This window comes from Macrotis lagotis, chromosome 1, assembly GCF_037893015.1.
Source record: "Macrotis lagotis isolate mMagLag1 chromosome 1, bilby.v1.9.chrom.fasta, whole genome shotgun sequence".
Lineage (NCBI taxonomy): Eukaryota > Metazoa > Chordata > Mammalia > Peramelemorphia > Peramelidae > Macrotis > Macrotis lagotis.
In genome coordinates this window covers 728597338-728623809 of record NC_133658.1, presented here as the reverse complement: position 1 = coordinate 728623809, position 26472 = coordinate 728597338, and the positions used below count along the sequence as shown (strand labels likewise).

Sequence of the window (26472 nt, the reverse complement as noted above, 5' to 3'; positions counted from 1 at the left end):
AGGATTTATGAGGGTTTATTTTATATCCTATGACTTTGCTAAAGTTGCTAATTGTTTCTTTCCAGTAGTTTTTTTAGATGATTTTTTGGGGGATTCTCTAGGTATACCATCATGTCATCAGCAAAGAGTGAGAGTTTTGTCTCTTCCTTTCCAATTCTAATTCTTTCAATTTCTTTTTCTTATTGTTGAAGCTAACATTTCTAATACAATATTGAATAGTAGTGGTGATAATGGGCATCCTCGTATCACCCCTGATCTTATTGGGAATGCCTTTAGCCTATCCACATTTAATATATAATACTTGTTGATGGTTTCAGATAGATACTGCTTATTATTCTAAGGAACAGCCCATTTATTCCTACACTCTCTAGTCTTTTTAGTAGGAATGGGTGCTGTATTTTGTCAAAAGCTTTTTCAGCATCTATTGATATAATCATGATTTCTGATAGGTTTGTTATTGATATAATTAATTATACTAACAGTTTTCCTAATATTGAACCAATTCTGCATTCCTGGGATAAATCCTACTTGATAATGTATTCCTAGTGATAACTTGTTGTAATTGTTTTGCTAAGATTTTATTTAAGGTTTTTGCATCTATATTTATCAGGGAGATAGGTCTATAATTTTCTTTCTCTGTTTTAACTCTTCCTGGTTAGGTGGCAGCACCATATTGGTGTCATAGAAAGAGTTAGGTTAGAGTTCCATCTTCACCTAAGAGTTTATGTAGAATTGGAAACCAATTGTTCCTTAAATGTTTGGTAGAATTCACTTGTGAATTCATCAGGCCCTGGAGATTTTTTCTTAGAGGGTTCAATGATGGCTTGTTGAATTTCTTTTTCTGAAATAGGTTTGTTTAGGTATTTAATTTCCTCTTCATTTAACCTGGGCAACTTATATTTTTGTAAATATTCATCCATTTCACTTAGTTTGTCAAATTTATTGGCATGAATTAGGCAAAATAATTACGAATTATTACTTTAATTTCCTCATTGGTGGTGAGTTCACCTTTTTCATTTATGGTACTAGCAATTTGGTTTTCTTTTTTATTCAAATTCACCAAAAATTTTTTTGCTTTCAATTTTATTAATTTCTCTTTTAATTTTTAGAATTTCTAATTTGTTACTTAATTGAGGTTTTTTAATTTGTTCTTTCTCTAATTTTTTAGTTGCATATTTAGTTCATTGATTTATTCTTTCTCTAATTTATTCATGTAAGCATTTAAAGATATATTGTATCTCCTGAGCCGCTTTGAGTGAATCCTGTAGATTTTGGTATGTTGTTTCATTATTGTCGTTATCTAGGATGAAATAATTCTTTCTGTAATTTGCTGTTTGATCTCATTTTTTAAAATGAGGTTCTTTAGTTTGGTCTATATCTCCCTGATCCAGTTTTGCATATGATTTTTATTGCATTATGATCTGAGAAAGATGTATTCACTATTTCTGCCTTTCTGCAATTGATTATTAGGTTTTTATGCCCTAGTACATGGTCAGTTTTTTTGTAAGTGCCACATACTGCAGAACAAAAAGTGTATTCCTTTTTATCCCCATTGAGTTTGCTCCATAAGTCTGTCATATCTAGGTTTTCATTTTTTCTAGTTTTTAATAATTTACATTCTATCATTTATTCTTATTTTGTACAAATAATGTTTTTATACATTACTAAAATATTCTTGTTTAAGAGTAAACATAACACTTCCTCCCCCCAAAAAATATAGACTTCACATGAGGATAAAGTACAGGGGAGAGAAAAAATAAAAATAATAATAATAATAATAATTGTAGGTATGGCCAGGTGGCTCAGTGGATGGAGCACTGGCCCTGGAGCCAGGAGCACTCGAGCCCAGATCTGGCCCCAGACACCCAACAATCACCCCCGCTGTGTGACCCCGCGCAAGCCACCCCAACCCCATTGCCCTGCAACCCCCAAAAAGGCCCAAAATAAAACAAAATAGTAATAATAATAATAGTAGGGGCAGCTGGGTAGCAGACAGAGCACTGGCCCTTGAGCCAGGAGCACCCGGGTCCAAATCCGGCCTCAGACACCCAATGATCACCCAGCTGTGTAGCCCCAGGCAGTCCACCCCACCCCATTTGCCCTGCAACCCCCCCAAATAATAATAATAACAAATGTGTTTCAGTCTGTGTTGTAACACCACCAGCTCTGTCATGGGTGTATCACATTCTTTATAAGTCCATCATAAGGGGGTGGCTTAGTGGATAAAGCACCGGCCCTAGAGTTAGGAGTACCTGGGTTCAAATCTGGTCTCAGACACTTAATAATTACTTAGCTGTGTGGCCTTGGGCAAGCCACTTAACCCTATTTGCCTTGCAAAAACCTAAAAAACAAAAAACAAAACAAAAAAATAAGTCCATCATTAAAGTTACTTCCATATTTTTCCATTGTTGCCTTTGCTGATCACAACTCCCTCCATTTGTACTTCTCCACTACCATGTACTATATTTTCTCTCTCCTTTCACTCTGTCTTTGCTGTAGGGTAGCTGAGTGGTGTAGCAGACAGATCCCCGGCTGGGACCAAGAGGCCAGAGCCCACATACCACCTCTTGGGCCCAGCATCCACCCGGCCCTATGATCCCGGACAGGCCATAAAATCCCAGCCCCTTACAAAAAGTAAAAAAAGAAAATGTGTTATATCTAACCACTCTCCCCCCACGGTCCATCCTCTTCTCCATTACTCGCATCCCCCTCTTCCCCCTGTCCCCCTTCTCTTCTTACTCCAGATTTCTATACCCCATTGAGTATATATGCTGTTTCCTCTCCTAGCCACCTCTGATGAGAGTGAAGATTCCCTCATTCCCCCTCATATTCCTGGGGGTGGGTTTTTTTTTTTTTTTGATCTCTTTCTTGGGGAGATCGGTGGGTTCTCTCAATTTCTATTTTGCCCTCTGCTTCTAGGATATCAGGGCAATTTGGAAATGATGTCAAGGCTGTTTTCCTCTACATGACTTTCAGGTATTCCAATAATTTTTAAATTATCTGTCCTAAATCTGTTTTCCATATCAGTTGGGGGGGTTTTCTTTGTTTTTTTTTTTAGATTTTTTTCTAGGCAATGGGGTTAAGTGGCTTGCCCAAGGCCACATGGGCTAGGTAATTATTAAGTGTCTGAGGTTGGATTTGAACCCAGGTACTCCTGACTCCAGGGCCAGTGCTTTATCCACTGTGCCACCTATCAGTTGGTTTTTTTAATGAGATATTTCACATTTTCTTCTAATTATATCTAGGTTTTATAACAATGTTTGCCTCCTTAACTACTTTCTTGTTTATTTTAAGATGAGATTTATCTAAATCTGAGAGTAGGAGATTGAGGTCTCCCACTAGTAGAGTTTTGCTATGTCTTCCTCTAGTTCTTTCAGCTTCTCTAAGAATTTGGATGCTGTCCCATTGGGTGCATACATATTTCCTATTGAAATCACTTTGTCTATGGTACCTTTTAGGAGGATATAGTTTCCTTCCTTAGCTCTTTTAACACTATTTTTGCAGCTGCTTTGTCCGAGATAAGGATTGCTACCCCTGCTTTTTTCACTTCAGCTGAAGCAAAATATATTCTGCTCCAACTTTTTACCTTTACTCTATATGTATCTCTCTGCTTCAAATGAGTTTTTTGTAAGCAGCATATTGTAGGATTTTGGTTTTTAATCCACTCTGCTATTTGCTTACGTTTTAAGGGAGAGTTCATCCCATTCACATTCAAAGTTATGATTACTAATTCTTTATTGCCCTCCGTGCTGTCTTCCCTCTGTTTGTATTTTCCCCCTTCCCCCCCTTTATCCATATTCCCCAGTATTTTGTTTCTGAATACCACCCCCTTCAGTGTGTTTGCCCTCCTACATCCTCCCCCCTCCTCTTTCTTTCCTCTTTCCTTCTATTAGTTCCCCTTTTCCTCCCCTTCCTTGTCTTCATCCACCCCCTCCCCTTTTCCCCTTTTAATACTTGAAAGGGAAAATGTTTCATAAGTTAACTTTAAGCCAAGTCTGATGAGAGGAAGACTCAGGTGTTTCTCATCTCCTGCCTTCTTCCCCTCTATTACAGTAGGTCTTTTGTACCACTTTATGTAATGAGATTTACCACATTCAATCCCCTCCATCCTCCTGTCTCCTTCCTGTTCCCCTTTTTAAGGATGTAGTGTTTTTAAATCATTCTGAGTCTCAGAAAATCATGAGTATCCATCACTTCTGGCTAAGTATATTCTCTCTAATAGAGTTACAATTCTCAAGAGTTATTAGAATCTTTCTCCCAAATAGGGATATTCAATGCTTCCCATTGGGTAGCAGTCTCATGGATAAGTCATGAGTGTCCATCCCTTCTGGTTAAGTATATTTTCTCTGATAGAGTTACAATTCTCAAAAGTTATGAGAATCTTTTCCCCATGCTAGGATATAGCCAGTTTCATCTTATTGGATAGCAATTCTTTTTTTTTTCTCTTTACCCTCTCTCTTTTTTTTAACCTTTTTATGTGTCTCTTGCACCTCCTGTTTGATGTCCATATTTTCTATTTAGCTCTGGTCTCTTCATCAGGAATTGCTGGAAGTCTTCCATTTTGTTCATTGTCCCATCTTTTTCCCCTGCAGGAGAAGGCTCAGCTTTGCTGGGTAGTGGATTCTTGGTTGCATTCCAAGATCCCATGCTCTTTGAAATATTTCATTCCAGGCCCTTTGATCCCGTAATGTTGATGCAGCCAGGTCCTGCGTAATCCTTACAGTGGCTCCTTGGGTTTTGAATTGTTTCTTTCTGGGGTGGCTAGGTGGCACAATGGATAGAGCACTGGCCCTGGAGTCAGGAGTACCTGAGTTCAAATCCAGCCTCAGGTACTTAATAATTACCTAGCTGTGTGGCCTTGGGCAAGCCACTTAACTCTACTGTCTTTCAAAACAAAAAACTAAAAATAAAAAGTAAAAAAAAATAAAAATTGTTTCTTTCTGGCTGCTTGCAGGGTTTTCTCTGTTCTGGAATTTGGCTACAACATTCCTTTTGTATTTTCATTTTAGGATCTCTTTCTGGAGGGGGTCAGTGTATTCTTTCAATAACTATTTTACCCTCTGGTTCCATGATATCAGGGCAATTTTCTATCACTAAATCCGGAACATTAAGTCCAGGTTTTTTTTTTTCTCTTCATTGTTTTCAGGAATGCCTATAATTCTCAGGAATGTCACTTGATCTCTAGGTCAGTGGTTTTGCTGATGAGGTATTTTACATTTTCTTCTATCTTAGAGTTTTGTTTTTTGTTTAATAGACTCTTGATGACTCATGAAGTCATTAGTTTCCACAGACTCCATTTTTTTTTAGAGAAGAATTTTCTTCATTTGCTTTTTGCAATTTCTTTTCCAGTTGGTCAATTCTATTTGTGTAAGAGTTTTCCATTTGACCCGTTGAGGTTTTGAGAGAATTGTTTTCTTGTTGCAAAGGTATTAATTTTCTCTCCCAAATTTCCCAATTCATTTTTAAAGTCCTTCCTTATTTCTTAAAGGAAATCTTTCAGTGTTGGAGAGCAGGTCATATTCTCAGAGGTTCTAGGTCTCTCTGAGTTAGTGTCTTTTCCGAGAGTTTTTCCTGTAGACCCTCCTTTGTGCTGGCCTTTCTTCATTATCCTAAGACCTTGTGTTGGGGAGGTGCTGGTTCACAGAAGTTTGGTGTTGGGGATCCCTAGAGGCTTTACTCACTGAGTGTAATAACTCTGCCTGGCCAGTAGGAGGTGCTGGTTGCTTTCTCTGGAGTGTCTATGACCTTGATTGAGGCCCTCTCCCTGGACCTGGAGGGAGTGGTTGAAGCTGTTGAATACTTTTATCTTTGGTCAATGGCTCTACCCTGGGGTGAGGTCATCACTCTCCCTATTCACAGCTAAGCTGGTTCTGCTGCTGGACCTTGGCCTGGGGTGAAAGGTGGCTTGTAATTGTGTTTGTTCTGGGAAAAGACTTCATTGCAGGGAACTTGCCCTCCAGCCCTGCCCGCTAGCTCAGATGGTCAGCACCACAAGCAATGACTCTGCTCCCTAGTTGGCCTGCTCTTGTGGCTGACCAGGCTCTAGGCGCCCCCCCCCCCCCCCCCCCGAGCTAATCCAGGTTCCCAGTCTCATGATTGGGAGGTTCCTGATGACCTTGAAAGTAATAAAAAGAATTCAAAAGAGGTGAGGAGTTTGAGCGGGGTAAAAATGAGTTCTGCACTATCTTTCATCAACAAGTATTTGTTGCATACTTAAATATATACTAGCATCTGTCAAAAATACAGGTACAAAAAATGAAGCAATCCGTATTCACAGTGAGCTTACATTTTAAAGGGAAAAGACAATAACTACATATATATTGTACATATCTATTATAGCATAAAAATGTATAAATTATGTATAGGTATAAAATAGTTAAATATAAGGTGGGGGGTTGTCAGGAAAGCTTTCATGTAGAAGGTAATTTGAGCTGCCTCTTAAAGAGCAGGATTCTCTAAGGTAGAGGTAAGGAGAAGGTGAAATCCAGACATAAGGGAATCCAGACACAAGGGAATGATCCTTGCAAAGACAGAGAAAGGAGATGGAGAAGAGAGAAAAGGTCAATTTAGTCATTGTGGAGGGTAAGAGAGTAATATCTAGTGAGGCTGAAAAGAAAGGTAGAATATAATAGAGGTGATAAATAGGAAGCCACCTAGCCAGAGCTGTGGAAATTTGCTTTGGCAACAATATATAGGATGGACTGGTATGGTAGCTGACTTGATAGGAGACCAGGTAGGAGACTACTGTGATAATAGAGGTAAAAGGTGATGAGGACCTGAACAGTGTGGCAATAACTGTCATTAGGGAGAAAGGACTAGGATGTAAGAGAGGTTGTTAAAGTGAAATGACAAGATTTGGTACCAGGTAGAGTAAGGAAGAGTGAGAACTCCGGGATCATGCTGAGGTTACAAACCTTTGGAACTCAGTATGGATATGGGAATCATCTGCATAGCCAAGGCAAGGCAGCAAGTATTTATTAAGAAAGTCCTTTTTCAAAAAAAAAAGTGCTTTCTATGTGCCCAATCCTTTGCTAAACTTTGGGAATATGAATACAGACCAAAAGAAAGATAGCCCTGCCCTCAAAGAACTTACATTCTAATTAGTCCAGAAAATACTGAGATGAAAATAGGAGTTCAAGATAGGGCAAGGTAAGTACTTGGGCAGATACAATTGAACCCTGCTGACAAAAGGGAGCTGATGAAATAGAGAGGGAAAAGAGAAGGCCTTGGTTTTTTTTTTTTGTTTGTGTTTGTTGGGTTTTTTTTTTAGATTTTTGCAAGGCAATGGGGTTAAGTGACTTGCCCAAGGCCACACGGCTAGGTTAATTATTAAGTGTCTGAGGCTGGATTTGAACTCAGGTACTCCTGACTCCAAGGCCAGTGCTCTATCCACTGCACCACCTAGCCGCCCCTGAAGGCCTTGTTTTCAGAGCTTTGGGGGTCCACCCCTAAAGTGCGCAAGACATGGAGGAAGATCCAGCAATGAAGAGTGAGATGGTCCAACAGGTAAGAGGGAAATTGAGAGAGAGCAGTGACAAAAACCCTGAAGGTTATGCTAATTCAGTCAATTGATCAACATTTATTAAACGTTGACTCTGGACCAGGTACCATGCTAAGCACTGGGGATACACACAAAGGCATAAGACATTGTTTTCAGGGAAGTTTGATGTGGGTCTTCTTCTGAGGGGGCCAGGGCATGAGGGGAAGTAGGAAGCTTTGGAGTTTGTTAGGGATACCGCATTGATAAGGGCAGAGTAAAATGTTTGTCCAGTTGACCCAGATGTGATTATATAATTGTCATAGACCCAATCTGCACAATCTAATGATTTCCCTCATCTTCTTTCAGCAGCATGTGAATAGAATGAAGGAGGTGAATGACAAGAGTAATTTAAAATTAGGGGTTTTGGTATTTGGATAAAGCGTCAAGAGGAATGTTGGCTACTATATATGGTACATAAAAAAAAATCTGCAGGCTGCATGTTAACAATATTTTTATTTTATTCTATTGTTGTTTATTTTGTTAAATGTTTTCCAATTAACCAGATTTAAGTCATGTTTGAGCTGAAAACTGGAATGTTGTGGACCACATGTGTTTGTAATTAATACAAATGGCACTTGCTCAGCAATTTATAGTATTAGAAGATTGTTTCAGGGTACTGAGGAAATTAAAATGTACCCCGAGTCAGATAGCCAGTTTGTTTCTGAGTCATGACTTGTACTGAGATATTTCTGACTCTTGACTTTCTCAGTCTACTCTAAAATGACTCTCCAAAATATGCTAATATTTCTAAAATGTTGATGGGAAAGACAAAGATTAATATGAATTTTATAAAATACTATAGTTATACTCTGTATTTGATTTTATTTTCAGATGAAAGTTGTGTAAAGGATGCGTCAGATAGACTTCGAAAGGCTGAGACTTATCTCAATGAAGTCAGAAACAAAATTTTTGCTAAGCTTCAACCAAAACTTCGTTGTAAGTTAGGTAAGTAATTTGTAGTGATGGAAACTTTGAGTTTTCTGTTATTTGTAGTTGAAAGGTTTTCTCTACAAGAGTGGTCTTTAAACTTTTAAAATCACAACCCTTTAGCAGTTAAAAATTTTGAGTATACACTCTATTTTATATATTATGTTCATATATTTCCTTTATAAATTAAATTGGATAAGATAAATGACATTTTTAATGGTACAAACCCTTTTGCTTTCACTAAAAGTATTAATATTAAACATAATATTATTAATTCATGTTTTTGTGAATATACTCTGTTGTTTTAGGAAAAACCTTTTGTGATTCCAGTAGGATAAGATGAACCTTGTTTTTTAGAGCCTAAGTTTATTTCATCCAGACTCAAAAGTGCAGTGGCAACTTGTGATGCAATCTCCTGCTGATAGGTGTCGGTTCTGGCCTGTTCCATTTCTGAGTAGGATGGTTTAGTCCTCCATTAGATATCCTGGTGTGGGACATACAATCCATTATTCAGCTGCTTTGATAAGTATAATTTGCCAAGCAGATGATTTTTTTAAAAGATAATTTTTATTAAATGATACAGTACAACACTCAAGTTACATAGATCACAATAGTCAGTAGTGTCTAAGTCTAGGAGTTGATGGGCAATATAGAGAGATAATGGGTTCCTCGACCTCCAGACTGGATGTCCCATAGACATCGTAAACTCAACATGTCTAAAACATTGTTTTTCTCTCTCAAGTCCTTTTTCTTCTTAAGTTCCTCATTGAGGCCACCACCTTATTCCCAGTGACCCAGGTTCAAAACGAAGGTGTTATCCTTTACTACTCAGCTTCTGTCCCCCTTATTCAATGTGATGACTTGCCCTGGTGATTCTACTTTTGTAACATCTCTCCTATATGCCCCTTTCTCTTCTTGACATTGTACTGCTGCTCAGTCTCCCTGCCTTAAGTCTTTTTTTTTGTTTGTTTTTTTCAAGGCAGATGGGGTTAAGTGGCTTGCCCAAGACCACACAGTTAGGTAATTATTAAGTGTCTGAAGTCGGATTTGAACTCAAGTACTCCTGACTCCAGGGCCGGTGCTCTATCCACTGCGCCACCTAGCTGCCCCAGCCTTAAGTTTCTTTCTAGACTTAGGTCTGACTGTGTCACTCCTTCAATAACTTCCTATCACTCCCAGAATCAAATATAAAAATCTATTTTTGATGTTCAAATCCCTTTATAATCTTCTTTGTCATGCTTCCTTCTCTTCCCCAACCCACCTTCTGTCCTCTTATCTTTCCAGGCTTCTCTACCTACCTCTCTCATGACACTCTTATCTCCAGACTTACGTCCCCCTTACCTGGAATTCTCTTTCTCCTTCTCTACCTCATGACTTTTTTCACAACCTAACTAAAATCCTGCTTTTCACACAAAGCTTCAATGCTTCTGTCTTCCCTCTTGGGGTTATCCAATGGTACTTTGTTTTGCATGTTACATCCCCCATTAGAGCTTGAGAGCTTAGTATAAAAGAAAAATTGAAAATGTTTCTCCTAGTAAGCCTGTTTACTAGTTGGAGCATTTATAGATATACAAACATATGTATGTTTGTATGTGTGTTTATATATGTATATAACAAAACTCTTTCCCACATCAGTGAAATCTGATAGTCTTATACAGTGTTCCATACTCAAAGGTAGGCTCCCAATTCAACACAGGTGGGTGGCAGGTACATTTTCTCTTCCTTTCTTTGGGGCCAAACTTGATAATTAGGTTTTTTTTTAGGTTTTTTTGTAAGGCAAATGGGGTTAAGTGGCTTGCCCAAGGCCACACAGCTAGGTAATTATTAAGTGTCTGAAGCCGGATTTGAAGTCAAGTACTCCTGACTCCAGGGCCGGTGCTCTATCCACTGTGTCACCTAGCCGCCCATTTTAGTTTTCTTTTAAAGATAGTAGCCATATTTCATGACCTTTAACATCAGTAAAATTCTTCAGATTAATTCTGAGAATTAGACTTTAGCTAGGTGACTGGAGTCAAGAAAGAAGTTCTACCCCTAGTTCTTCCATTAACCAGCTGTTGGGGATGTTAATAATTACTCTGAACTTTAGTACATAAAATGAAGAGCAAAAACACTAGCACATATTTAAGCTTCCTTCTAGTTCTTAAATTCTAAGATTCTTTTTCATAAGTTATTTTATTTCAGGAACTATAGCTAAAATAATTTATGGCAAAATAAACAAACTTGTCATTTATATAGTCTTGGATCAAACTTGGAACCTAATTTCTTAGGCTTTCCTCAATACATCAGAGAAAATTATTCCCTTCCCTTTTCTTTCCCTTTTCTTCCCCTTCTCCTTTTTTTTCTTCCCTTAACTAATTTACCCTTTTAAAATAATTTATTACAGTAGTCTAAGGCGGGGGAGGATGGGAAAAGAGAAGATAAATTATGGAACTCTTAGTTAAGAAATTGTGGCAGTAGGGGGGGATTTACATTTTTTTTCCTTCTCTAAAATTACGTGTAGTAGGATAACAGTTATATTAGTAAATAAAATAAGACTGTTATTCTTGCATGTTTCTTGTTTCCAAAATTTTTTTTTTTTCCATCTGAAGGTAATATGGAAAGTCCGGTGTTTGCATTTCCCTTGCTTCTACAAATGGAACCTCTCATTGAAACACTCTTTGTGTCATCTTTTTCTTGGAACTTTGAGTGTTCTCAGTGTGGAAACAAATATCAGCAGAGGTCAGATATTTTTTATTGAAATTGGTTTTTAAAGTATTTTAACTTTGTCAGTGTATCAGGCATACAAAATTTGAATAGTTTTTGTTTGTTCAATACTACTCTGATTGCCAAAGATCATGTTTCTTAGTCTCACAGTTACTCAGTTATTCAGATTGTGTGCTTGTGTCTTTAAATCTTGTCTCTGGAAATTGGACAATTAAAGTGTATCCTGGGGTCTTGGGAGGATGTTGTGGTTTAGTATAGGTTGATAAATGTTTACAATGGGAAGCATAATAGATATCCAGTGCTTATAGTCTCCCTGGGTTTTCTGGTCAATAAAAATGAATAAGAATCCTTAAAAATACATACTCTTGGTTGTTTCACTCTTGCTTAGGACAAGTCTATTTAATAATAATAATTGACATTTACTTAGCACTTTTTAGTCTGCAAAGACATTTATGTACATTATCTCATTTGAGTCTCATGACAGGGAGGCCCCTCTGGTTGTTACTACAGTTGTTAGTATCCTTGTGATCAGTGATGAGGGAATGAAAGCCCAGAGAAGTTGACTGACTTGCCCATGTAGCAGTAAGTATGGGAGTTTTCCTCACTCCCTGCACCATGAGATCTCTTAATTGCCCATTACTTAATTGCCTCTGAGAAGAGGGAAATCAATTTCAGGGTCATAGGGTTTGACAGATTTTCTCAAAGAATAGTTACTTCTATTTTCTCATTCCTTCCCTCAGTCCCATGGAAGACTTACCATCCACCATGGCCATCTTCTTTTCTTTCTCCTGACAGAAGTGGTAAACTGAGCTATGAGCTGCCCCAGCTTTGAAACCCCTCGGTGAGATTGTTACATTGTAACCCTGAGTCTGGCACCTGGGGGTGAGCATGGGAAAAGACAATTCCGTCATTTTTGACCCCTAGAGGATCACCAGGAACATCTTTTTCCTATCTAACTAGGATTGGGGAAGGAAGAGATTTAGCTAGTATTATGCTTTGAACCCTCTTCTTTTCTGGAAGGAGAGAGCAGTTGATAAGCAGGTTGGAAGTTTAAATTAGGTGCAAACCTTTTCTTTTTGCTATCCAGACAATGCTATATAATATAAGGAGGAATAGACCTGGATTCACAAGATCTGAGTTCTTAATTCTGACCTGTGTGAATTTGGGGCAAATTATTTAAACCCTATCTATAAAATGAAAGGTTTGGATAGTATTCTCTTTCAGTATTAATCTCTCATTTTAATAAGTTCACATTACAAGTGAAAAATAGATTTTTTTTGATCCTTAGGTTCACTAATAAACTAGAAAATGTTGATCTTAAATGTATTAGTGGAAAAATTTTTGAAGCGAGAAGTTAAATTTGACTTTTTTAATTTAACTTTTCTGGCAATTGTTTCAGGTACAAGCAAATCAAATGTCTTTGTATCTAGAAAATAGTTTGCTTACATTCTTTTATTAAGGAAAAAAATCAAGATGGGGCTGTAACTTAGGTAGTGAAGAATTGCTTGTCCCTCCTTTGTTCCCTAGTGCAATAATATATCAAAGAACATACAGTTTTAAAATACATTTGAATACATTTAAAATGTATTTTTTCAGGAGTCTATTAATATGGTATATTATTTTGATTAGGTTCAATTTTTGAAAATTTCCATGCAGCCTTGCTTAATGAAGTTCTCAGACAACACATGATCTACTTTCATTATAAAAAATATGACCAAGGAAATGGGTCACTTTGTATATTGTTACTAATGCATAATTTAAACCAATTTTTTTTTCTTAAGTGCTAGCCATATTTTTTTCTTTCAAAAATTTTGACCTTTTCCATTTCTGACATGTGCTAATTCATTCCTTCTTAGGCAACCTGGTTCCTCCATGCTCACTTTGAAGGTTACTTTCAGTACACAATTTAGTTTGAATGTCTTGACCGACTTAACCTACTATAACTCAGAACTTCAGAACCCAAGAGATAGTTTAACCTCAGCTTCCCTCAGTAGCAGGGATTGTAGGCATGTGTCACCACACTTGACTAATTTTAATATTTAAATTATTAAAAAACTATTATATTTAAAGCTAATGTGAACACAGACATGCTTGCCATTTTTATGATTGACTAATTTTGAAAAGTCAAATTCCTTTAATTGTCTTTTTCAAAAGCAATTTTGAACTTCCAAAAATGAATTAAATTGGATAAATAATATAACAATTGTCTAATGAACACAACAGTGTGTGTGTATATGTGTATATATATATATGTATATATCTCTCTTTATCCAGGTGTTCAAAGAATCTGGTAACCTTCACAAACATAATACCTGAGTGGCATCCACTTGATGCTGTTCATTTTGGTCCATGTAATAATTGTAAAAGTAAATTACAAAGAAGAAGAATGGTCTTGGAAAAGTAAGTTTAATTTTCTTCAAATTTCTAGTATCAATGTATATCGCTGTAGGTATTTAAAAAATGTGAAGGGTTTAACAACCCATAAACATGAAGATAAAATTTCTCATCATAAATTTTTTTTAACTGACAGAATTATATTATTTGGGTATTGGTATTATTTGTAATAGAGCCTTGATCTGACAGGTCTTCTGATGTATTTTTCTACATAACAGCTCTACCTGGGCCTGATGGTCCATTCTAGCATTTGGTAGGGAGGGAACTGTTGAGGTAGGGGAGAACAGACCTTTCCAAATCCTAAATATAACCAGGTGACTTCCCTAGTTTGTGTCAACTGGCAACAAGAGGAAGGAGTTAGAAAAGAAACATAGTTTGGGCTCCTGTATGACAGACTTTCCTCTTTAGGAGAACTAAAGCCAATATATTTTATATGTCCTTAAGCTATTTTTTTACCTCAGTAACCAGATTTGTAAATATGTAAGCAAAAATCTAATTGTTAATTAAAGACCAAATTCTTATAGGTTTTAGAAGTTTTAAAAGCTGTACATATATTTTAATAAAGTTTATAGTAGTACTTTCCTTTGATATATTTCTCAAACCTCTTAGTTCTTCTATTCTATTACTGCCTTCCACCTGTGCACCTTAATCATAGTCATTTCTCAAGTCCGTCCCCTTTCTCATTTCTTTGTCCTTTTTATTAGTCATCTCCTTCTATTCTGATAGCTTTCACTATAACTTAATGCTGATCTCTAATCTTTATCTCTCTTTTAACTTGCAATTTCTAATTGCCCACTCTTATCCTAAATTCAAAATCTATCTCTGTTAGCATATCCCTTGCAATTGGATTTGTTATACTTTCTTCTGAAACCTGTTCCTTCTTTAATTTCTCATGTATAACTGCATGATTATCTTCAATTCCTTCTTTTTTTACTCTTTTAGTGACCAACTATTGTCAAATTTACCTTTACAGTATTTCCTCTGTCTAGTCACTCCTCTTCATGCTTACTACTACCATTTCATTACCTCTCACCTGGGTTTTCTACTGTAGATTCCAAATAGTCTCTTTGTTATCAGTCTTTCCTACACATCATACCAGATTAATCTTCTTAATACATAGATCTAATAATATTATTCTATCCAAAAACCTTAAGGGACTCTGTTACCTGGCATTCAAAACCTACCATAATCTGACTTTAATACTTTTGCCAGCATTTTTTTCATACTATCACTTATTCTTATGTATTCCAACCAAAGAAAACTACCTCTGTGACTGTGTAAATCATAGGCTTGACATTCTCTTATCTGTCATCTGACCTGTCCAGGATTTTAATACCCAGCTCAGATGCTCCTTCATGAAGCTTTCCCTTATTCTTACTGCCCAGCCAAAAATGAGCTCTTGCTTATGTATTCTATTTGTATGGACTGTGTACACCTTATTTTATCTCTCTTAGTGACTGTAGTTTTCTCATTGTGTTTATAATAAGTAAATGTGGATTAAATCAGTGGAAAGAATTGACACATTTAGTATTTCATTTTTTTATAGACCATCCTTATTAAATCTTAATTAACAAGGATTTGGTCATCTCTGCTAATTTGCTTTCTAAGGAAAACCTAAGTTATTCTAAGCCTACATTGGTTATTTATTGGCAGTATTCTGTTATTTTCATGGACTCTGTTGAAATGTTTCCCCCCATACTAGTCAGAGTTGTCTTGTCTATCTCCTGGTTAAGTGACTTATCACATACAAAATAGCTTTCTTTTAAACACATTCATTTAAAAGTCAAATTTCCATTTAAAATTATTAATATTTTCACAGATGTTCTATTTTCTGAAAATATGGAAAGTTTGCTCACAATTACTGAGGATTTCAGTTATGCTAAACATAAGATAAAAGTTACTTCCTCATCTGTAGTTGCAACTTTTTATGAAAAGATCTGAAACAGGAAAACGTATTACTTTTGCAGTATATTAAATTTATTTTTTTTTAGTTTTTTTTTTTTTTGCAAGGCAAACGGGGTTAAGTGGCTTGCCCAAGACCACACAGCTAGGTAATTAAGTGTCTGAGACTGGATTTGAACCCAGGTACTCTTTACTCCAGGGCCGGTGCTTTATCCACTATGCCACCTAGCTGCCCCTAAATTTATTTTGAAATGTCATTTTATAAATTATTTTCATCAAATCTCTTGGATTCTTAGGTGTTAGTTTAGAGTTTTTAGTTTTTTAAATTTTCATGGAGCTTATAAAAATCTTGCATAGCCCATAATAGTGACATTTAGAATTTTTTATTTTGCAAGTTATTTGGCTAGAACATTGAAAATTGTATCTTTAATGTGCTTCAGGTTATTAGCATAGCACACAGTGGCTCTGCTATGGAAATGGGTCTGGTGACATATCTTGGAAAGCAATTGAAGTCACATAATTATGAAACAAATTAGAATTACTATTGAAGAAACTGGGCTGACATCTTAAAATAATAAACTTTGATGAATATAGATCTTGAAATCCCATCTTTCAAGGCAAACTATGTCCATTCCATTCATACTGTCTTTGTTTTTTTTTGTGTTTTTTTTTTGCAAGGCAGTGGGGTTAAGTGGCTTGCCCAAGCTAGGTAATTATTAAGTGTCTGAGGCCGGATTTGAACTCAGGTACTCCTCAACTCCAGGCCGGGCGCTATATCCACTGCGCCACCTAGCTGCCCCCCCCCATACTATCTTCATACAGATCTTTCATTCTAGGGTTGAACTAGATTTTCTCCTCCCTTCTCTCAGCCCTTAACCCTGCCAGCACAGCTCTTAGAAGGTCCTGAACAGTTCTGGATGCCATACTTGAAAGGATGTTAACAAACCAGAGTATTTCTGGAAGGTAAGGCTGTAAGCCCAAGCTTTACCAGGGTTTGGAAGTCTATTAGAGAGTATGAGTAAAAGAGCATCAGACTTGTAATTGACCCTGGAGAGGCTTAACTTCCTCGGGGCTGGGGGGCAGCGGCGGCGGCGGCTAACTGTTGGAGTAGAAGTAAATTCTTGTGCATATCAGATTTTCAGATAAAGCCAGTATTGTAAGGGGGCATGACTAGTCTGTTTGGATTAGAGGTCCTCAGAGAGCCCATTTCTGGAATTCTTTGAACACTGAGCCTCAGGGACCTCAGCTTTGCATGCCTTGATCTGTGAGAAGAGTTCGAAGAAAGGAAAAACTGAAATGGAGTCAAGTGTGAAGAGAAGGCATCTGCTGGTGGAGAAGCAGTGTAGCACTTGGTCTTGCAGAGAAAAACTAGAATTCAGTTTTGCTTGACTTCTCCCCACCTTAACCTGATACTTCATTACTACTTACCACCAAGAGATTAAACACCAAAAATAATCTAAAATCTAGAAAATGGCTATCATTAAAATCTGCCTTCTATTTTAACTGAGAATAAAATCATTTCCTAGAATAGAACCTATTTCCTTATGGCCTTTTACCTGGACTGTTAGTCTCCTAATTTGTTCTTTGGCATCAAGTTTCTGCCCTCTGCAGTCTATATTCTACAAAAGGTGAGTCTGATTTTCACAGTGTGAAGGTCTGAACTTCTTTGTTTAACATTTAGCCAACCAATTTTCTCAGTTTTTTATATATAGCTTCACACTATGGTCCAACTAAACTGGCCTTCTTACACTTTCTTAAAGCATGATACTCTGTCTCCCATCTCCATGCCTTTGCAAAGGATAGAATGCATTTTCTGAATTCTACCTCTTAGAATCTTTATATCCTTCAAAACTCAATTCAAGTACCCCTGCTATATGAAGCCTTACCCGATCCACCTATTTTTTTATTTACTTAATGTGTACATGTTGTCTCTTTTATTAAAATATAAGGTCCTTTAGGTCAAGGACTGTCTAATTTTTGTCTTCATATTTGTAGCACTCTGCATGGTTACTGGTATACCAAAGGTATTTAATAAATGCTTGCAGATCAACATATTTTTACATTCTAAGTTAAAGTTAAAAATTGGGAAAAATATTAGAATGTTTGAAAAGTTTTTTTCTACAGATAATTCCTTTATATTGATTAGAATTTTCTTTCTTCATTAGCTCAAACTGGTTCAAAAATTAATTTTTCAGATGTTAAACTGTTTCAGACTAGGTCTTATTTTTATGAATGAAGTACAGAGGATTTAAAAGGTTGTTTTTAGCATACACCCTATACGTGCCTTCCTATAATTAGCAGTAGTGTATGGTGTGACTCTTTTGGTATATAATGAGGCATAGTAAGCAGTGGAGAGTTAGGGGAGCTAAAGATTTAGAAAGAATCAAAGATGTGTGATAATAGAAAAAAATGTGAGAAATAGGATCTAATATCTAGAATTTTGCCTTATAGGCAAATTTTCAGGAATATATTCTAAATATAAAGGGTATTTGTAATTTAAAGACTTGATTGATTTCCAGTTGAAAACACAATTAGGAATAATTCATAATAATTAAGTGATCTTAAATTTTAAGAAACACTGAAGTTCATTTCAGCTGAATATCTTGAGAAACTGAATTTTGGTAACTTGAAAAATCAGTTGAACAGATATTTGATAGTTTTCTTAAAGGTTGTAAAAAGATTCATTTCATTCACACATAATTCAGGGCCCAACTCCCAACTTCAGGCTGATTTAATATTCCATAACTAGAGAATTTGTACTGGAAAAAATTTCTGGATTTGCTAAGTATTTTGGTTTTCAAGATATTTTTTCTTTATTTCCTCCATTTTTTTGTCTTTACAAGTTGAACTCTTCCTCCAAATACAATTTAACTGAATTTCAGGTTTGGAAGAGATCATAAGCCATTTAGTCTGATAAGCACCTAAATCCCTTCCATGACATACTCAGTGGTCATCAAGCCTTTGCTTTAAGACCTCCAGTGAAGGGGAACCTGCTACACCTCCCTAGTCAGCCCATTCCCCTTTGGGTTGGCTCTGATCTTTAACAATCCATCTCTCCCACAGGCCCTCACTTTCTTCCTTTCAGTAATGACACTAGTTAACAAGTTCAACTTTTATCTTCCTTGATCTCATCCCTTGTTCTGTTTCTGTTTGTTTTCAAAACCTATTCATTCATCTTCCTTACACAACTTACATGTTGCTGATTGCCACCATATTCCATATCTTGCTATCATAGAATTAAAAAAACCATTACAACTCAGCCACACTGATTTGCACTTACCCTGGGGAAACAGTTAATATTACTGAAGTTATATTATTAAATGTAATTATTGTGTATCAAATATAGATTTACTTCTTTATAATGCTCCTAGTTGTGCTTTAGTTTTGGTCAAGTAGAGCAAGTTTAATCCTTCTTCCATGTGACATTTCTTCAGACAACTGAATGACTTCACCTTCATCATCCTGATTGGACTCTTATAGATAAGCTCATCTTTAGCCTTCCTACAGTGCTATTCCTAGAGCTGAATACAATATTCTGAATGAATTTCAAAGTGGAATGGGCTGACTAGGAAGGTAATAGGTTCCCCTTCACTGGAGATCTTAAAGCAAAGGCTTGATGACTACTTGTTGAATGTGGCATGGAAGGGTAAATTTAGGTTCTTATCAGACCAAATGGCCTATGATCCCTTCAAACCTGAAGCCATTTCCTTTTCCAGCTCATTTTACAAGTGAGGAAGCTGAGCAGGGTTAAATGACCTGCCCAGGGTCACACAGCTTGTGTCTGAGACCAGATGTGAGCTCTTCATGACTCTAGACCTGACATTCTAGGGACATCTCCAGTTGTCTTGACTTATATCTAGTCACTGGACCCAGATGGCTCTGGAGGAGAAAGTGAGATCAGTAGAGTATCCCCTCAGTTAAATCTAATTCATATGCTTGTCACGGCATCACCAACCTGATGTCATGGTCTTCTCCAAGAATGAAGGACAAAAGTATTATCATTGTTATAACTGACACTCTATCCACTGTTGTTACCTTGCTGCCTTTGAGTTGGATACTATTCTTCCCTTAATGCCACGAAGATACATCAGATTGGCATGTTTTAAAATGATTTTATTGATTCCTTTTTGCATCACACTACTTTTCTAAACTCTGTAGACATTCTTTTTTTTTATTATGTAAATATTTTATTTGTTTTCCAGTTATATACAATGGTAAGGTTTTGAATTTTACATTTTCCCACACCCTCCCTTCTGTCCCCTTTCCCTCCCCACAGAAAGCAGTCTGATAATCTTTACATTGTTTCCATGCTATATATTGATCAAAAGTGAATGTGTTGAGAGAAAAATCCTATCCTTGAGAAAAAAATAAAATATTAGAGATAGCAAAATTAAACAGTACATAAGGCAACTTTAAAAAAAAATGAAGGTAATAGTCTTTGATCTTTGTTAAACTCCTGAGCTCACATCTCTGGATACAGATGGTATTCTCTGTCACAGATATCCTGAAATACTTTTTTTAATAAAAGAAATATTTTATTTATTTTGAATTTTATAATTTTTCCCTTAATCTTGCTTCCCTCCCCCTCCCCCCACAGAAGGCAGTCTGTTAGTCTTTACATTGTTTCCATGGTATACATATAAGAGATGGAAAAATTACATAATAAGATAACGGGTTTTTTTAAATTGAAAATAATAGTCTTTGGTCCTTGTTGAAACTCCACACTTCTTTCTCTGGATACAGATGCTATTCTCCATTGCAGATAGGCCAAAATTGTGCCTGATTGTTGCACTGATGGAATGAGCAAGTCCATTAAGATTGATCATCACTCCCATGTTGCTATTAGGGTCTACAGTGTCCTTCTGATTCTGCTCATCTCCCTCAGCATCAGTTCATGCCAATCCTTCCAGGCTTCCCTGAATTCCCATCCCTCCTGTTTCTAATAGAGCAATAGTGTTCCATGACATACATATACCATAATTTGTTCAGCCAGTCCCCGGTTGAAGGACATTCACTCGATTTCCAATTTTTTGCTGCCACAAACAGCTACTATGAATATTTTTGTACAAGTGATATTTTTACGCTTTTTCATGATTTCTTTAGGGTATAGATCCAGTTAGAGGTATTGCTGGATCAAAGGATATGCACATTTTTATTGCCCTTTGGACTGCAGATATTCTTCCCCCCCCCCACCTTGCAGTAAACCTTAATTTTTATTTTTTTTTTTTTTTGATTTTGCAAGGCAATGGGGTTAAAAGTGTTTGAGGCCTTAAGGGATAGTTAACTTTTTTTTTTTTTTTAGGTTTTTGCAAGGCAAATGTGGGGTTAAATGGCTTGGCCCAAGGCCACACAGCTAGGTAATTATTAAGTGTCTGAGACCGGATTTGAACCCAGGTACTCCTGACTCCAGGGCTGGTGCTTTATCCACTAGGCCACCTAGCTGCCCCTAAACCTTACCTCTTAACAAAAACAGAACTAGGTAGCATAGTGATCCTTGCATGACTATCTATATTATCCCTACTTCTTTACCAGCAAGGGAAGTATGTTTTATAATCTTTTCACAACATCAAAGATTAGTATTAACAGAAGCTCTATGTTTGGTTTCCTTTTCTTTTTCCTTTGTCATTGTCATTGCTTATATTGTTCTCTCAATTCTACTTCCCTCTGCATCAGTTCATAACATTCTTCCTATTTTTATCTGAATTCTTTCTATTTTAAAATGATGACTGTTATTTCTTAAAGTACCAGTTAGAACAGCTAATTTGGGGAAATTGCAGAGAAAGATTTTTGAGGGTCTGAGTTTGATTGTATTAGGTGTCTGGATATTTAGAGTTTCCTTAGACATGAAGACATAATGGATATGATATATATTTTGCAAGCAATTTTTGCTTAATGGACTGTGATAGAAATTTATTGCATGATGGTTTCAGACTGTGAGTGATAATCAATCTGAGGACAATTTTTGTTATATACTTTAAAAAGAATTCTTCAATTCTAATTAAACACATCTGGAGGTTTTAAAAAAAATACGTTTTAATATGTTAGTAGTCAGCCCTGAAAATGAATTGTATTTGACTTGTTGGCTTCAGACTATCTTTTTATTTTTATTTTTTTTTATGGTTTTTGTAAGGCAAATGAGGTTAAGAGGCTTGCCCAAGGCCACATAGCTGGGCAATTAATTATTAAGTGTCTGAGGCCGGATTTGAACTCAGGTACTCCTGACTCCATGGCCAGCGCTCTATCCACTGTGCCACCTAGCTGCCCCTAGACTATCTTTTGTATAACACGGCATATAGTATTATTTGTTTGACTTTTCTTTTTTATTTCCCTCTAGAATATCTTCAGTATTTATGCTGCACTTTGTAGAAGGCTTGCCATGTAATGACTTGCAGTTCTATTCATTTCATTTTGAAGGCTTTTTCTACCAAATAACTTGTGTGATTCAGTATCAAATAAGTAAAAAACATTTTATAACTTGGATTTTGAATTCTGATGGTAAGTATTTTAATTTGATTTTTGCAATTCATGCTATTAAAATGAAGTTTGTCAGAATAAGCAAGTATTTTCTTTTGATAACATTGATAGATTCATGTACATAGTTTTGTAGTCTTTAGCTTTACCTTTAAATAGGAAAAGGCATTAATGACTTAGTTTTGTGTGAATGTGTATATTGAACATATAGTTATATATGCATAAGCATACATGCATCTGTTCGATGTGTAAAAGAACAACCAGTTATGGGAATTTGTTCATTCCCCTAAAGGTCTTAGTTATAGAAATTTTGTTGTGGTTTATCTGTCCTCAGATAAAATTAAATAAAACTTTAGATTTATTTACCCTAACTCATGAAAGTGTTTAGCCTGACTCCTAGAAGTGAAATTCAGATAGTTATATTTGCCAATTCTAGTCTTAGTAAGTAATTTGTAGAGTTAGAATTGTGACTGCTTTTTCCTATTCTCAAAGGTCATGTATATAATGTGATTCTGTTTTACTTTTAATAGTTCTTTTGGAATAACAATAACTCAACTGGGCTGTTGCTAGAGCAAGGCTTTATTTCTCCCGAATTGATTCTTTTTCATTCTGTATAGCCAGTGTTAAAACCTCTACTCTTTTTTTCAATTCTTGTACCACTCTGCCTCTACTCTTTTTTTTTTAAATTTTTATTAAAGATATTATTTGAGTTTTACAGTTTTCCCCCAATCTTGCTTCCCTCCCCCCACCCCTACCCTACAGATAGCACTCCATCAGTCTTTACTTTGTTTCCATGTTGTACCTCGATCCAAATTGGGTGTGATGAGAGAGAAATCATATCCTTAAAGAGAACAGAATTCTCAGAGGTAACCAGATAAAACCATAAGACATCTGGGTTTTTTTTTTCCAAATTAAAGGGAATAGTCCTTGTACTTTGTTCAAACTCCACAGCTCCTTATCTGGATACAGATGGTACTCTCCTTTGCAGACAGTCAAAAATTGTTCCCAATTGTTGCGCTGATGGAATGAGCAAGTCCTTCAAGGTTGAACATCACTCCCATGTTGCTGTTAGGGTGTACAGTGTTTTTCTGGTTCTGCTCATCTCACTCAGCATCAGTTCATGCAAATCCCTCCAGGTTTCCCTGAAATCCCATCCCTCCTGGTTTCTAATTGAACAACAGTGTTCCATGACATACATATACCACAGTTTGCTAAACCATTCCCCAATTGAAGGACATTTACTTGATTTCCAATTCTTTGCCACCACAAACAGGGCTGCTATAAATATTTTTGTACAAGTAATGTTTTTACCCTTTTTCCTCATCTCTTCAGGGTATAGACCCAGTAGTGGTATTGCTGGGTCAAAGGGTATGCACATTTTTGTTGCCCTTTGGGCATAGTTCCAAATAGCTCTCCAGAAGGGTTGGATGAGTTCACAGCTCCACCAACAGTGTAATAGTGTCCCAGATTTCCCACATCCCTTCCAACAATGATCATTATCCTTCCTGGTCATACTGGCCAATCTGAGAGGTGTGAGGTGGTACCTCAGAAAAGCTTTAATTTGCATTTCTCTAATAATTAATGATTTAGAGCATTTTTTCATATGGCTATGGATTGCTTTGAGCTCCTCATCTGTAAATTGCCTTTGCATATCCTTTGACCATTTGTCAATTGGGGAATGGCTTTTTGTTTTAAAAATATGACTCAGTTCTCTGTATATTTTAGAAATGAGTCCTTTGTCAGAATCATTAGTTGTAAAGATTGTTTCCCAATTTACTACTTTTCTTTTGATCTTGATTACATTGGCTTTATCTGTGCAAAAACTTTTAAATTTAATGTAATCGAAATCATCTAATTGGTTTTTGGTGATGTTCTCCAACTCTTCCTTAGTCATAAACTGTTCCCCTTTCCATAGATCTGACAGGTAGACTAGTCCTTGATCTTCTAATTGCTTATAGTATTGTTTTTTATGTCTATGTCCTGTAACCATTTGGATCTTATCTTGGTAAAGGGTGTGAGGTGTTGGTCTAATCTAAGTTTCTTCCATACTAACTTCCAATTATCCCAGCAGTTTTTATCAAAGAGGGAGTTTTTATCCTGGTGGCCTGACTCTTTGGGTTTATCAAACAGCAGATTACTATAATCCTCTCCTGCTTTTACACCTAGTCTATTCCACTGGTCCACCACTCTATTTCTTAGCCAATACCAAACAGTTTTGATGACTGATGCTTTATAATATAATTTTAGATCAGGTAGTGCTAAACCACCTTCGTTTGCATTTTTTTTCATTAAGCTCCTGGCAATTCTTGACTTTATTTCTCCATATGAATTTACTTACAATTTTTTCTAGCTCATTAAAGCAATATTTTGGAATTTTGATTGGTAGGGCACTAAACAGGTAGTTTAGTTTTGGTAGAATTGTCATTTTTATTATATTAGCTCTCCCTATCCATGAGCTGTTGATATTTGCCCAGTTATTTAAATCTGATTTAATTTGTGTGAGAAGTGTTTTATAATTGTTTTCAAAAAGATTCTGAGTCTGTCTTGGCAAATAGACTCCCAAGTATTTTACACTGTCTGAGGTTACTTTGAATGGGATTTCTCTTTCTAGCTCTTCCTGCTGTTTCTTGCTAGTCATATATAGGAAAGTTGAGGATTTATGGGGGTTTATTTTATAACCTGCAACTTTGCTAAAATTGCTAATTGTTTCCAGTAGTTTTTTAGATTTCTTGGGATTCTCTAGGTAGACCATCATGTCATCTGCGAATAGTGAGAGTTTTGTCTCTTCCTTCCCAATTCTAATTCCTTTAATTTTTCTTCTCTAATTGCTGATGCTAACATTTCTAATACAATATTGAATAGTAGTGGTGATAATGGGCACCCTTGTTTAACCCCTGATCTTATTGGGAATGTCTCTAGTCTCTCCCCATTGAGTATAATGCTTGTTGATGGTTTCAGATAGATAGTGCTAATTATTTTAAGGAACAGTCCATTTATTCCTACACTCTCTAGTGTTTTTAATAGGAATGGATGCTGTATTTTGTCAAAAGCTTTTTCAGCATCTATTGATATTCTCATATGGTTTCTGATAGGTTTGTTATTGATATGAGTATACTAACAGTTTTCCTAAATATTGAACCAACCCTGCATTCCTGGAATAAATCCTTCTTGATCATAATGTATTATCCTAGTGATGACTTGTTGTAGTCGTTTTGCTAAGATTTTATTTAGGATTTTTGCATCTATATTCATCAGGGATTAGGTCTATAATTTTCTTTCTCTGTTTTAACTCTTCCTGGTTTAGGTAACAGTACCATATTGGTTTCATAGAAAGAGTTAGGCAGAGTTCCATCTTTCCCTATTTTTCCAAAGAGTTTATATAGGATTGGAACCAATTGTTCCTTAAATGTTTGGTAGAATTCACTTATGAATCCATCAGGCCCTGGAGATTGTTTTTTAGGGAGTTCACTAATGGCTTGTTGAATTTCTTTTTCTGAGATAGGGTTGTTCAGGTATTTAATCTCTTCTTCATTTAACCTGGGCAATTTATATTTTTGTAAATATTCATCCATTTCACTTAGATTATCAAATTTATTGGCATCAAGTGGAGCAAAATAATTTCAAATTATTACTTTAATTTCCTCCTCATGGGTGGTGAGTTCACCTTTTTCATTTATAATACTACCAATTTGGTTTTCTTCTTTTTTTTAATCAAATTGACCAGAGGTTTATCAATTTTATTGGTTTTTTCATGATACCAACTTTTGGTTTTATTTATTAATTCAATAGTTTTTTTGCTTTCAATTTTATTAATTTCTCCTTTAATTTTTAAAATTTCTAATTTGGTATTTGGGGATTTTTGATTTGTTCTTTCTCTAATTTTTTTAGTTGCATGTTTAGTTCATTGATTTCCTCTTTCTCCAATTTATTCATATAAGCATTTAGAGCTATAATATATCCCCTGAGAGTTGCTTTGAATGAATCCCATAGGTTTTGGTATGTTGTTTCATTATTATCATTATCTAGGATAAAATGGTTAATTCTTTCTATAATTTGTTTTTTGGTCCACTCATTTTTTAAGATGAGGTTATTCAGTTTCCAATTTGCTCTGGATCTATATCTCCTTGGCCCAGTATTGCATATGACTTTTATTGCATTGTGATCTGAGAAAGATGTATTCACTAGTTCTGCCTTTCTGCAGTTGATCATTAGGTTTTTATGTCCTAGTACATGGTCAATTTTTGTATAAGTTCCATGTACTGCAGAGAAAAAGGTATATTCCTTCCTATCCCCATTCAGTTTCCTCCATAAGTCTACCATATCTAATTTTTCTAACAATCTATTTACCTCCCTAATTTCTTTCTTGTTTGTTTTATGATTTGATTTATCTAGATCTGATAGCGGGAGGTTGAGGTCTCCTACTAGTAGAGTTTTGCTGTCTATGTCTTCCTGTAATTCTTTCAGCTTCTCCTCTAAGAATTTGGGTGCTGTCCCACTGGGTGCATATATGTTCGATATTGAAATGACTTTATTGT

The 26472-nt window shown here is 36.0% G+C and overlaps 1 protein-coding gene across 3 annotated transcripts in view; it reads left to right on the top strand.

Annotated features, from left to right (window-relative positions):
- The window catches only part of USPL1 (ubiquitin specific peptidase like 1), a 50960-nt gene that overhangs the window by 17280 nt on the left and 7208 nt on the right, over positions 1–26472 (top strand). For all 3 annotated transcript variants that reach the window (XM_074216111.1, XM_074216110.1, XM_074216112.1), the window contains 4 exons: positions 8372–8485; positions 11056–11185; positions 13445–13570; positions 21801–21961. In XM_074216111.1, the coding sequence (XP_074072212.1) occupies positions 8372–8485; positions 11056–11185; positions 13445–13570; positions 21801–21961 (531 nt within the window). The remainder of the gene's footprint in view (positions 1–8371; positions 8486–11055; positions 11186–13444; positions 13571–21800; positions 21962–26472) is intronic.